The sequence below is a fragment of the Ylistrum balloti genome, unplaced genomic scaffold, assembly GCF_031769215.1.
Source record: "Ylistrum balloti isolate Yb309-2 unplaced genomic scaffold, AGI_CSIRO_Ybal_v1 Utg370448, whole genome shotgun sequence".
Classification (NCBI taxonomy): Eukaryota; Metazoa; Mollusca; class Bivalvia; order Pectinida; family Pectinidae; genus Ylistrum; species Ylistrum balloti.
Window position 1 is genome coordinate 707,479 of NW_026782298.1, and position 14,545 is coordinate 722,023.

At 36.3% G+C, this 14,545-nt stretch overlaps 2 protein-coding genes and 2 non-coding genes across 4 annotated transcripts; all 4 read right to left on the reverse strand.

Moving 5' to 3' along the window:
- Positions 1 to 1,608: 1,608 nt before the first annotated feature.
- Positions 1,609 to 12,333, reverse strand: LOC132554825 (ras-related protein Rab-11A). The gene is made up of 6 exons (XM_060219145.1): positions 12,077 to 12,333; positions 8,008 to 8,119; positions 6,098 to 6,181; positions 5,668 to 5,861; positions 5,015 to 5,095; positions 1,609 to 4,757 (listed from the first exon to the last, which is right to left on the reverse strand). Exons 1-6 carry the CDS (start codon positions 12,114 to 12,116, stop codon positions 4,618 to 4,620), a joined length of 651 nt encoding a protein of 216 aa, XP_060075128.1. The 5' UTR covers positions 12,117 to 12,333; the 3' UTR covers positions 1,609 to 4,617.
- On the reverse strand, positions 2,319 to 2,915 carry LOC132554843 (spidroin-1-like). The gene has a single exon (XM_060219166.1). It carries the CDS (start codon positions 2,913 to 2,915, stop codon positions 2,319 to 2,321), a length of 597 nt encoding a protein of 198 aa, XP_060075149.1.
- LOC132554895 (U6 spliceosomal RNA) lies at positions 9,198 to 9,295 on the reverse strand. The gene has a single exon (XR_009554407.1). It is a non-coding gene; the product is annotated as a U6 spliceosomal RNA (small nuclear RNA).
- Positions 12,334 to 12,905: 572 nt separating the features above from the next.
- Trnal-caa (transfer RNA leucine (anticodon CAA)) lies at positions 12,906 to 13,020 on the reverse strand. The gene is made up of 2 exons: positions 12,983 to 13,020; positions 12,906 to 12,951 (listed from the first exon to the last, which is right to left on the reverse strand). It is a non-coding gene; the product is annotated as a tRNA-Leu (tRNA).
- Positions 13,021 to 14,545: the final 1,525 nt, after the last annotated feature.

Consider the following 14,545-nt stretch of genomic DNA (forward strand, 5'->3'; position numbering starts at 1 on the left):
TATCCTATGTTGTCTGTGTATCAATCCCTGAACACCTGTTAACTATCCTATGTTGTCTGTGTATCAATCCCTGAACACCTGTTAACTATCCTATGTTGTCTGTGTATCAATCCCTGAACACCTGTTAACTATCCTATGTTGTCTGTGTATCAATCCCTGAACACCTGTTAACTATCCTATGTTGTCTGTGTATCAATCCCTGAACACCTGTTAACTATCCTATGTTGTCTGTGTATCAATCCCTGAACACCTGTTAACTATCCTATGTTGTCTGTGTATCAATCCCTGAACACCTGTTAACTATCCTATGTTGTCTGTGTATCAATCCCTGAACACCTGTTAACTATCCTATGTTGTCTGTGTATCAGTCCCTGAACACCTGTTAACTATCCTATGTTGTCTGTGTATCAATCCCTGAACACCTGTTAACTATCCTATGTTGTCTGTGTATCAATCCCTGAACACCTGTTAACTATCCTATGTTGTCTGTGTATCATTCCCTGAACACCTGTTAAGTATCCTATGTTGTCTGTGTATCAATCCCTGAACACCTGTTAACTATCCTATGTTGTCTGTGTATCAATCCCTGAACACCTGTTAACTATCCTATGTTGTCTGTGTATCAATCCCTGAACACCTGTTAACTATCCTATGTTGTCTCTGTGTATCAGTATCCCTGAACACCTGTTAACTATCCTATGTTGTCTGTGTATCAATCCCTGAACACCTGTTAACTATCCTATGTTGTCTGTGTATCAATCCCTGAACACCTGTTAACTATCCTATGTTGTCTGTGTATCAATCCCTGAACACTTAACTATCCTATGTTGTCTGTGTATCAGTCCCTGAACACCTGTTAACTATCCTATGTTGTCTGTGTATCAATCCCTGAACACCTGTTAACTATCCTAAGTTGTCTGTGTATCAATCCCTGAACACCTGTTAACTATCCTATGTTGTCTGTGTATCAATCCCTGGAATCTGGATGAGTTTTATGGAACTATAGATCTTCATTGTATTTCCCCAATTTATATAAATTGTCCATTTGTTTAAAATGTGACAAGGAAACTTTCAGATAACATATGTAAGTCAAAAGGAACTGAAGTTATCTAGGGAAAAAAATTCCTATTTATATTGACGGTGACCTTGATCTTTGACCTTGGTAACTGAAAAGCAATCCCAAGCAAGCATTTCTGATAAGAAAGCACTTTAGATTGGCCATAGGGAACTGAAATTATTGCCAAAAAAAAAAATTATTTATTGTAATGGTGACCTTGACCTATGGCCTTTGAACCCGAAAGGCAATTCCATGCAAGCACTTTTGGAGCGTAGGCATTTTATGAAGTTTGAGCTTGATAAGCCAAAGGGAACTCAAGTTATCAAGCTTTTGTGTGGACAATGACACCGCCGATGGGAACACCGACAGAGTAATACTTATATGTCGATTTTCGTTGTCGACACAAAAAAACCAAGTAGGTGTAAGTAAGAATGAAGATAATTGCCCAATTTTCATGCAAGTTTACGTCCAACACTATAGAGCATTCTCGTCACAGTAGTACTGTAATGACCTCAAATCTTCTGTTTATAAAATAACAACAAACAGACTGCTTTAGCTGGTGATAAGATATACATTTGTACAAATTACATACTTACAAGCATACAATCATGACATCTGTTCAATGTTTATCAACAAAATTCATAATGTTTCATAGCTGTACATATAGATTAAACATAGTCTCTTGAGAAAAAGCACAGGAAAAATAAAAATTTCTTCATACAGGATGGTGTGAAGCCATATATAATGATAATCTATACATGGTCCATCTTACTGGAAAACAACACGAGTCTTGGACTCGCACATTAGTCCAACCACATTTCACAAGTGCAAAAAAAAACAATTATGTGCTTACAGATTTCTGTATGAGGCGGTAGGTTGTACCCCTAAACAAACCCTGTGGATGAGGAATAGTGTATGTTACTAATTCTATTAGATCAGGTGTATTTAACAGAAGAATATTTTTGGAGACCAGATTTACATACATATTTATACCTGATTAACACAATATCCGTACAACAGAAATACAGCTCTAAAAATCCTTCCTCTGTAAAATACCACTCACCTGAAGGGTTTGCTGGCTTATTGTACAGTCAGGGTCATTTAAGGAAATGCCAAGTCGGGTAGTGGAGGAAATCTGGAGATCTCGGAGAATAACCACAGACATGCAGGCAACCATAGCCCCCTACCCACCGTCTAACAGCTTGTAGGCCACCATAGCCTCCTACCCACCGTCGAACAGCTTGTAGGCCACCATAGCCCCCTATCCACTGTCGAACAAGCTTGTAGGCCACCATAGCCTCCTACCCACCGTCGAACAAGCTTGTAGGCCACCATAGCCACCTACCCACCTTCTAACAGCTTGTAGGCCACCATAGCCCCCTACCCACTGTCTAACAGCTTGTAGGCCACCATAGCCACCTACCCATCGTCCAACAGATTGTAGGCCACCATAGCCCCCTACCCACTGTCTAACAGCTTGTAGGCCACCATAGCCACCTACCCATCGTCCAACAGCTTGTAGGCCACCATAGCCACCTACCCATCGTCCAACAGATTGTAGGCCACCATAGCCCCCTACCCACCGTCTAACAGCTTGTAGGCCACCATAGCCCCCTACCCACCGTCTAACAGATTGTAGGCCTACCCACCGTCTAACAGCTTGTAGGCCACCATAGCCCCCTACCCACCGTCTAACAGCTTGTAGGCCACCATAGCCCCCTACCCACCGTCTAACAGATTGTAGGCCTACCCACCGACTAACAGCTTGTAGGCCACCATAGCCCCCTACCCACCGTCTAACAGCTTGTAGGCCACCATAGCCCCCTACCCATCGTCTAACAGACATGCAGGCCACCATAATGTCACAACAAACTGATAACAGAAGGAATCACTACAAGTTCCTAGGTTATTAGCATTTGCTAAATAAACATTACTGTCATATCATGATTTGCTCAATTAATCAGCAAGGATTTCGAGTCATGAAATTATTCTGTCTTATCTGATTAAATACACGATAACTGATCACACTAATAATGCCAATTGTCATGTGATCTCTCCCGTTCCACTCTGTACAAAGTCATGTGATCTCCCCTGTTCCACTCTGTACAAAGTCATGTGGTCTCCTCTGTTCCACTCTGTACAAAGTCATGTGATCTCCCCTGTTCTTCTCCATGTAGTGGTTTTCTTGACCCAGTTTCCAATAATCATTAAACATTTACACTACTATGGTCCCAAGAACCCAATCACCCACCTCATGCATACCACAATATGGGACACATGAACATATATGAAATCACGAGTTTTCTCTCTCAAACCTTATTACATGTTGGCATTCATAGCAAAGGTTTAATTGGCTTTATAACACTGGTGAGCTGTAAGTATGGCTACATACAATTATATAAAAAAATAATGAAGATAGAAACATGCGACTTGTGAAATGTAGTCAGTACCTTTTATTTGTTACACAGATCTCCCTACTTATTTCCAACAGACGGTCACGATATGCAGCTCCTACTCTGCAATTTTTCTAAATATATCATAGTGCATATGGTGTTATTTAAATCCAGGAATAAAAAAAAACAAGAAACACCATATACATAAACAGACAGCCCTGCTATTCTGACTGAACCTTAAGTACAAAACTTTAATATCAAGTTTTTCAAACCTTTTCTTTGTTTCTCTTAAACACTCACGAAGCTTCCTGCTATCTTAAAACTCTCCACATGTAAAACTTACCATTCACAATGCATGAAATATTCTGGGAGTACTGTGTAACAAGGCAAAGGCATTATACAACTAAATGGTTCATTAAACACCTTCTAAGTTGCAGTACCATGGTGTATGCAGGACAGACACTAGACATAACATATGGCATGGTACAAAGATTTCATCACAGTAGTTCTCCACGCACATATTTCATTCTTTCAGAACATTGTTAAAGGTTCCTCATTAAATTTCATGACAGATCAATCCTTGATATTTTCTGAGGAAATGTTTCCATCAATCTTGCACACATAAAGTGACAGAGTCTTTTAATCCTCAGAGCTCTGTCTCAACACTCCCCTCCCAAATGAATAAATAATGATACTTCATTTTATACATGTACAGAAACTGAAAATTCGAATTTCAGAATTGCTGTACATTCACACATGGAATAATCAATCATTTCATATTGATGACTTTGTGAGGAATCATGATAATTGTGTTTTCTATCATCAGGTCTGAAGTTCTGATGATATTTCAACCCCCTTCCATCACCTCTACAGAAATTAAATTGTTACCAAAAACTGATGTCACTTTTATATATAAAAACTTTAAACATTTCATCTCTACAGCTCTTTTCTCTGATATCACCGTTTTAATAAAATTTTTGTTCTTGTCACAGAAAGTTTCCTGTATCAGATAACTGATACATTTCATCGGAACCTTTTCCAGAAAGACACTGCGGTCCCCTCCCGATCTGAACTTGGACTCCTCCAAATATCCTCCTCTCGATTGGAAAGTTAAGTGAATGTTCGGTGCCCTCCTTATGGCCATAGAACCACGCGTTGTGGACTGCCTCAGACATTACAACACTTTTGTGGGCGAGGCATAGAATTGTCTGTAGGCGCCACCTGTATTGTCTGTACATTGCTACTGGGAGAGTTATCATCATCATTACTGTCTCGTATCTGTTTCATAGATACTATTTTGTAAATCTCTGTAAACAGAAAAAATAACATGGATTCAGCAAGTGGTGTTTTTGATATGGGTACTGAGAATATATTGGTAATCACTTTGAGTTGTCTCCCTTTCATTATCCATAGTGACATCTGACTATCCTCAATACAGGACAGGCAATCATTATATGTCAGGTCCACGGGGACTAAAGTCAATACCTACCAATATAATAAAATTGTTACGATTATTCAGATACAATTACTGTATTGTAAGAAAGATAAAACCTATTTTACTTACCTGTTAATATATTTTGGAATGCCGTTTCTACATTAGTAGAATCCAGCGCTGATGTTTCAATGAAAGACAGGTTATTCTTTTCTGTAATTAGAAATGAAACGTTTTTTGATTCTTCAATTCTGAAAATGAACTCCAATCTGACATTAAACCCGTAAATACAACTCTTTTAGAGGAGATCAAAACTTGTCTCATACATTACAGAACACGCTTTAATAGGACTATAAAATAAATCTCAGGTTTTTGTTCTAGAAATATACAAAAAAAGTTCCTATCCCATTTGGTGGGATCAGATGTCTATACTATAAAGTAAATTTGTTCAAAGTTTTGATTAACTGAGCTAAACTATTTTTTTCAAAATTCAGCTCTGTCTCAATAATTTCCAGTTGCTGGACCATATAATTTTGAAATGACTGATGAAGTGTCCGCTATGTGAAGTAGCTATATACCAAGTTTGGTAAGCTGGACTTGATTAATCTTAAACAACACATCTCTAACTACAAAACTTCATATCAAAATGTTACAGAAAAAGCAACACAATATTCCCCCTTCACTAACTTATCATGAGACATAAAACTACAGCCTATAACAATCCAGAATGGATATCTCCTGGCAGGATATAGAACCATTCAACTTAAAATTCTTTTTTACATTACCTGCAAAGGCTTTGGCCTCATCTGTAGGTACAGCTCGTAGATGACGCAAATCACTTTTGTTGCCCACCAGCATGATGACGATATTGTTATCAGCATGGTCTCGCAGCTCCTTCAGCCAGCGCTCCACATTCTCATATGTCAGGTGTTTAGCTATATCATAGACTAGTAACGCCCCCACAGCTCCACGATAATACCTAAAATATGACATCATTTTTATTGGACCAAGCTAAGTCTGGTTTCAAATGGTTTTAAGGCTTTCTAACATTGAGAGTACTGACTAAAAACACATAATTTTAGACAGCTTTTACTTGACAAACCTTTCAGTAAGCTGATGGTATCAACTTTGTACATAATTCACTTTGACATAGTGTCTTCCCAGAAAAGAGAATAGATCTTAAATATATAAAAACAGCCCTCAAGGTATACTTACGCACTAGTGATGGCTCTATAACGCTCTTGACCAGCTGTGTCCCAGATCTGTGCCTTAATTGTCTTTCCATCCACTTGTATACTCCTGGAAATATTTAGAACATTTAATATGATATGCATGACTTTCATGAGGAGACTGACCTAGTGCTTAGCTGGTTATAAACAATCATACAGTTAGTGTTGCATCCAACACTCTTCCCCTGCCGTTATTATAAGCAACATAGACCTTGATAGCAATGAACAGATGTCTCATTTTAGCAATTGAAAGTCTTCCTTCCAAAAACCTGTGTCTTGACAGGAAGGATACAAAAACCAGAAAATAACAAGGAAAAAGCTTTAAATGCATTCTCATATGCTTAATACTATATGAAGTTTTCATCATGTTTGTCATCCATAATACAAGTGATTATCTGGAAAATAAACTAAAACACGGACATGTCAAAAAGGACCTGGATTTGTGTCCGGCCTTTCAGACTAAATTTAACCACTCTAGTTACATTGTTAGTATACACATGATATAAAATTTGACCAACACCTTTTGACACAGTGACCTTAAACATTGGTCAGTTGTCTACTAGTGTTACTCTGACAAACTCTGCTTTCTGCATCTTTGATGCGGGGCCCTAAAAAAGATGACAAATGTCTATTGTCTACTGTGACCTTCACAGTAGAACTTTTTGATCCCTAATCAATCCCAACTTATATATTTTCTAACAATTTTAAATTGCATTAAGTTTCAATACAATTGATCAACCCTATCACAAGTTATCTGGAAGCCAAAATATGAAGATAAAGGTCTATTTTTAGTAAGTGACATTCTTAGTTGACCTTTTGACCCCAAATTCAATCTAACCCTATATTACTTCATAAGCTAAATCCATTCTGAAGTTATCATCTGGAAACCAAAATCTGATGAAAAATACCTATCTTTAGCAAGTGACCTTTGTACTTGACCTTTGACCCCAAACTCAATCCCACTCTGTATTATCTGATAACTTTAAATCTAAGTTTTATTCAAATCTTTTTCTCAGTTGTCTGGAGACCCAACATTCCAATAAACAAAAGGGCGGACAGACAGACAAGCACTATAGTCCCCTCCAGTTTCACCAGCAGGGGACTAAAACAGTACAATGACTGTCATGTAGCAGGTGTTATCATGTTATATAGAGCCAAAACAAATCCTTAAATGTGCCAGGTTTGTCCAGCTGGACAGATGCCCTGACAGTTTATAGAGTGTATTTCATTTCTTTATAGGTCTAACCAGACAACATTGCATAATATAATACCTTTTTACCAATGAATATTACATTTTGAGACAAAATGGGAGATCTGCAGGGTTTTTCTGATTTTTACCTAAGTCAGCAGTCTAAATGTCCCTCTATCAGCAGTGTCAATGCTGCAGTATAACACCAATCTCTTATTTTTATAAGATTGCATGGCAAATACAGAAATAGTAATTATCTAGAAAGAGTAATTTTAGTTCTTGAACTTCAATAATAAAAACATGACAGGAATCAAAATGATATTTTCCATTGGTGAAAGTGTGTAGCAACATAAACCCATCATACTATATTCAAATTTTATCTTTCGTTGCTGTAATTTTAACAAGAAAGACAGACATTCATCACAGCTGTAGTTTTAACACGAAAGACATACCCTGACATAACCATTATACTGTATATATAATTTATCTTTCATTACAGCTGTAGTTTTAACAAGAAAGACAGACATTCATTACAGCTGTAGTTTTAACAAAATAGACATTCACTACAGCCGTAGTTTTAACAAGAAAGACAGACCCCCTAACATTACCCTATATTTGACTAATGGTGCAAACAAAACTGAAAACAAAAAACAGAACTGTTATTATCAATCTAGACTGTTTACCAAGTACCAGTAGGTAATACATACCTTGTAGCAAACTCCACACCAATGGTGCTTTTACTTTCTAAGTTGAACTCATTCCTAGTGAATCTGGACAACAGGTTACTTTTCCCTACTCCGGAGTCTCCTATAAGCACCACTGAAAAAAATCAACAATGAACATACTTTAAAGATTACAAGTAATTTACAGGAACATGCATGAAAATATGCTGAAGAAAATCTACATCAATAATTACCACCATGGACCCAGCCAACCAATGCATCTTTAACACTGTCCAGCCATAAAGTAAACAAAACAAAATAATCCTTTATGAAATAGCCTTACACACCTTTACACATGTAGTGATAGTCATCATCTGCATACACGTGGCCTTTCCTGAAGCTAGACCCAAACCTATGGCCACAGGCAGTGCAGCGAGAGTTCATACAAGACATCATGACAATATCTATTTTTCTGAGTTGTCAACTGAATATTAAACTTTAGTAAATATAATTTAAAAAAGTTCTCAAAATTTGGGAAATTACTCGTAATAGGTAAAATAGCACAACACTTTTTTAAAATAAGAAATAATTTTCAGCATAGAGAAGTCGATAATCTAAGTCTACACTAGACAGTTGTCCACCTAATGCTGACAGAGTCCTGAAGTCCATGTTTTATAGTATTTCAAACAAATAATGTCTAAATTTGGCTGACACTATCATACATGATATGGTTATGTGGCCATGTCATCATTTGTTTACAAACATACAAAGTATGACTCATTCTAGTTACTTCACGAGATAAAAATAGATATTACCTACATTTGGGAAAGACCATACATATTTCGTGTTACAACTGGGTAGAACAATACCTTCATGTTTTGATTGATGTATCTGTGTATTTCTGTAGTTTTCTTAAACTTTTAAACAGTAAATTAAACACTTAACATCTTCATCATAAGATACAACTCCAATATATTCCTTTGGTGTTCTACATTAATTAGCCAATGAAAATCCTCATTTGTTTTAATTGGTACAGTTAAATATTCCATAATTAGGTACAGATATTTTATTTGGTTCCAAATAGTATTTTTTTTTCAATTTTTCATTTTTAATTCACATTTTATATAATTCAACACATTAAAAAATTAATTTGCAATATCAACAACAAAGTGATTTACATTTTTACGGTAGTTCATATACACATACATCAAACACATTTCACACATCTAGTATTGAAAAATATGGAATGCTTCACAAATTTGCATGCTCCTTGCTCAGGGGCCATGCTAATCTTTATATCCTTCCAATTTTAATATATGTACTGCCAAAGCAGGTATATGAATATCAATTAAGTTTTTCTCGCTTTAAACTGGTTTAAAGGCTACCAATTTTTGTTTTAATAATAGTTCTTAAGCCATTTTATTTTTGTTGTGAAGGGACAAGATTCTTATTGTTTAATTTTTTGCTGATCTTGTTAAACTTTTAAAGGTAGATCAAATTCATTAAAATTTGAATTTGAAAAACAATATTTAGAAGCTTGACAAGTAATAAACAATAAACTTAACAGCCGTGTATATTAAGCGGTGTTAATTACTTAGTGTGAGTGGTGGTGTGTTGTTTGGAAGTATGTTTCACTACAACGTCGGTTACCACCAGACCTAGTACGGATATACAGGAAACTAGCCAAGGCTGCCGACGTCGTTAGACTAGAACATGTGTATAACTCTCTGACCGTAACATTTGCAAGATACACATGTATAACTTTATAAAACATAAGCTGTAAACTGTTTACAAAACAAGGCTACTTCTCATTATATAATATTGGGTATTTCACTAAAAACAAGACTAACATACAGATGCTCTACCTAAGTACATGTGTCCAAACTACGGAAAACTTTATCCACGAAAACCTCTTTCAAGTTATTACATCGTGGTCAAAGAAGGACAATCATAATGGTAGTAATTGGAGGGTAAAAGTTTATTAAACACACAAATGAGACAAAGAGCAGTTGAGTTCATTACATACCAGTAAAATCTTAATTCCTTGTTTGCTTTTAATTACATACTTCCGAGGTTACTACTTCAAAACATGTTGGGTAATTATTTCACTAAATAGACAAACTAAACCTTATGAATTAGATGATAGGAATGCTCCCACAAGTCTAGTGCCATTTTCATTGTTTTTCTCTCCACATTTGTCTTCATTGCTGTCTAGCATAGATGTGTACAATAATAGACTCATCATAACACTGAATAGCAATAATAAATATTACAAATCAGGGATCCATCTAGACAAATTTTACTGCCAAAAAAGGTAGTATGCTCAGTGCTATGTTTTTCCCTCCAAATATAAACAAATTCCTCATTAAGAAAATATACTGAAAACATTTAAAATTTCCCCGAAATAGAAAAAACTTTCTCCAAAACAGAGCTGTTTAATATATTATCACATAGCATGCTGTCAAGAAAAAGAGGCATCAATGTAACCTCAACATTTTGATATCTTATCCATGTAATCATCATGTATGTCATACAGTTTTACCATATCCGTCATTTGAACTGGAGACCAAAAGGACGGTCTGAAATTCTTCCATTCTCAAAATCATCTAAAAACCTGATAAAAAAATTCCCCTTTTTCCACAATGGGTAGAATATTCCCTATAATCTAGATTAATTCATGGAAATAACTGGTTTAGTACCACTTAAAGTTGTAGGTGAACCGGAGTCATCCTTAGTATCGCTTAAAGTTATAGCTGAACCTGAGTCATCAATAACAAGTTTGTTATTACACTGCATATATAACCAATAACATTCAATCATCTCTGCTTTGACAAATCCTGGGAGAATAATGAAATAAAAAGTCCAGACCAAGAAATCCACAAAAATAAAACAAACAAAAAAATGAATAAAAAAAATCACTACACAGGTTTGAGAATTCCTTGCTGTTAACCTATACACTAATTCATCTTATTTAATGAACATGAGTTGGTAATAGAAAATAGTACATAAGAACAGTTCCAACCATCATCACAATACCCTTAGAAACCAAGGATCTGGGACTCCTATCAACTAGGAAATCAGACCTTAAAACTTTCATCTAATCATCTATTCATTTACACTACCTAGCAAACAGTGACAGTAAGTTTTGAAGGGTTTAAGGAGAACCAGGACACTCTATTCCAAAATTTTGAGGAGCCCCTATACTAACATATAATGTAGACTAAATATTTAAAGGAGTCCCACAGGAAAAGTATGGGTCCAGGAATCACAATATCTAAGTCAAAAATAATTTTAATTCCACCATATATGCTAATGGAGGTTTGGAAATGCTTTTCAGCTATAAGACCAGCATTGCAGGTTTACTGGTTGTTAAAATGAATCTGTATTTGCCAGCTAGGTCTGGGTGTCTTCTGTGCCTGGTACGAGTCAAAGTGCACCATAATGACACACAGCAGGCCTAACAGGGGCCCCATGTCAACTCAAAACTGTTCTATATAAACAAACAACAAATAATGCGAGATGAATGGCTAAATCAACAGTTTAGGAACAGAAATCTACAGACTATGGTCGACATTAACACGATGAGCTGGATATGTCAGCCATGAAAGACAGAACTGAAGGGGTGTGTCATAACATGTTTATGTCGGACGATGGCCGCAAATATCAGGAAAGAGTTGCGTATCTATAGTACGATAAAATACTAAACATATGGAAACATTGTCATAATTATAATTCACTCAATGTACAACTTCGCAGTGAAATTTTGAGGTATTGATTTCTAATGTAAAATAAAAAATATCAAAACATGTATGTTCTTGTTAAAGATGCCCGTTAGAAACAAATTTATTCAACGAACATCTTATACTTGACTTTTGACAAGAACTCAACTGTTTATAGACAGGTATGCAAGTCTCAAGTCTTAAAATGTCGGAAACATTCAGCTGTCAAAAATGTCAATGACACTGCTTCCTCGTTTGACATTTCAGTGAATAAGTGATCAAAAGGAAGGTATGTAAACTGTTTTTTCACTGTCTCGCCAAATTATTTTAAGTGACGAAAAAATGTACATGCCCTGAAGAGTTATCTATTGATAATTCCTCCGTGAACTGCCTACCTTTGAAAAGATAATCATATTCGTCATCCTTGGTACCCATTTTTGTTCTGCCGGAAGTTGACGGAAGCTATATATATTAGAAATGTTTAGCGCCTTGGCTGACTATTGATACAAAATCAGCCCGTCGGCTGTTCTATTATGAAGTTAAGAATTCCCGTCAGGTATCAGTATTAGGGTAATATGAAGGATGGCGCTGATATTGGTTGGAATTTCAGCCTCCCTTTCGTCTCCTCTCCCGTCAGTGTATTCAATATGGCGGATTTGACGCCCCTTATGCTCTGCGCAGGTAATGACGTCAACTTAGCGCAGCCGGAAGTTGACATGTACCCGGCCAACTCACAGAAGAAAAACACTCCGAAATAAATATCTGAGGTCATTCTTTAATATACATGCTGACAATATGTTAAAATAACAGGCGAGATAAACGAAGTAATTAAAGTTTACAGGATTAAAAAAAATCAGAAACAGAATTAAAAACAAGCCAGCATAAATTTCCATAAATCCTGCAGGACCGGTTTGTATAATGTGAAGCATTGTTATCTTAGGCTTGTCTCGCGCCCGTTTTAAATAGTTAACATTTGCCTGTCATAGGAACCAAATGCATATACTCTGGTTAAGAAGTATAATGATCTGAAATACAGTAAGTCATCTCACCGATTAACCTTTATTTTATTTTGTTATAGAAAAAACCTACGTTTAAATTTTTGTTCGCTTGACATCGGCCTATATCTTCAAAACAACAATACTAATCATAATTGGTGTCACAAAATGATCGATTTTGACACCTTTGTGCATTTTCCTTTCTGTTCAAGGTAAAAGCAAAATATTTTGTCAGAAGTGGGATTCGAACCCACGCCCACATATGTGGACCAGAACACTCACCCTGCATTTGCCAAGAAGTATAATCTTGAGTCTGGCGCCTTAGACCGCTCGGCCATCCTGACATATTTCACAGGTATTTATAGTCCACTATATATTTTTTTTCGAGCGTAGTCCTTTTATATATATATATCTACATACATCATATACATGATATTTTGTTATTTCAAAAAAAAAAATACCAATCTTAGGACTAGATTCTAATAGTTACTATTACGTGATGAACAGAATATCTTTTTTAAACGTAACGTCTGATGATTTTGTGAACTAAAGGGGAGGGGGGTGGCTGTCAATTAAAACCGATTAACCATCTACCTTCATGCTTGATAAGGTCATAATTCTAGATGGAGACTTAGATGTAGATATATATCTACCTACCGTAGTTTTCCTTGTAAAAACCAACACCAGTCGGAATTATTTTAGTTTTAAATTTTTCATAATCTTAATATGAATAACTTTATCGTATATCTACGTCTAAAAGTAATGTTGTATAATATTGAGATTTACAGTGTTAACCCTGATAGGAATGATAAGAAATGAGGCAGGTCCTAAGTAAACCTCCAGTGAAATGAGGCAGGTGCTACGTAAATCTCCAGTGGTTGAGGCTGGTCCTAAGTAAATCTCCCGTGAAATGAGACAGGTCATAAGTAAATCTCCATTGAAATGAGACAGGTCATAAGTAAATCTCCATTGAAATGAGGCTGGTCCTAAGTAAATCTCCAGTGAAATGAGGCATTTCCTGAGTAAATCTCCAGTGAAATGAGGCATTTCCTGAGTAAATCTCCAGTGAAATGAGGCATTTCCTGAGTAAATCTCCAGTGAAATGAGGCATTTCCTGAGTAAATCTCCAGTGAAATGAGGCAGGTCCTGAGTAAATATCCAGTGAAATGAGGTAGGTCCTGAGTAAATCTCCAGTGAAATGAGGTAGGTCCTAAGTAAATCTCCAGTGAAATGATACAGGTCCCAATTTTGAACGTTCGTACAGCCATTTTACATGTTATTATATACCATATTTTCATTAAAGTTATTGACTTCACAAAGTCTCTATCAACAGTACTGGTAGATTGTGGTGTTGAGATGAGTATTGAAATTAAACTTTACAACAATTACGTAGTTTCCAAGTTATATTTATCATTCTTAATGGCTCGGATGGAAGAGCGCAAGGGTGTTACGGCATGAGAAATCCGGAGTATCCAAAAATAACTCACGTGATCTGGCAGGTAACCTCATGCCTTTTCACGTCGGAAATCGAACCCCGGACGTCTACGTGAAAGGCGAGTGCGTTACCATTTCGCCACCCGACCAGCATTTGAGGTGATGCTGATGTGGTGCTGACGTTGTGGTGTTTTTCATGTGCTTTTCGCCAGGCACATTTCCGCGTTTGAAATCCAAAATGAAGTTCAAGCTACACTGACTTATTCATTGCCCGGTTGAAAGATATCTAATTATATAAAACACGGACTCTCGTATTTTGAATTAAATGTAACAAATTTGTGATTTTTAAAAATAGGATGCTTACAATGTTTTTCGTTGACGAATGGTTTTTGGCACATTAAAATAATTCAATGACGATCATATGGAGTTTTCTCT

What these genes read in the sequence shown, in the direction of transcription:
- LOC132554843 (XM_060219166.1), bottom strand. Translation starts at nt 2,915, where the DNA reads ATGGTGGCCTGCATGTCTGTTAGACGATGGGTAGGGGGCTATGGTGGC.
- LOC132554825 (XM_060219145.1), bottom strand. Translation starts at nt 12,116, where the DNA reads ATGGGTACCAAGGATGACGAATATGATTATCTTTTCAAAG. An exon ending in ATATGATTATCTTTTCAAAG is followed by an intron (nt 8,120 to 12,076) that starts GTAGGCAGTTCA and finishes GATTTTTTTCAG; the next exon opens with TGGTGCTTATAGGAGACTCC. An exon ending in TGAGGCCAAAGCCTTTGCAG is followed by an intron (nt 5,096 to 5,667) that starts GTAATGTAAAAA and finishes TTCTAATTACAG; the next exon opens with AAAAGAATAACCTGTCTTTC.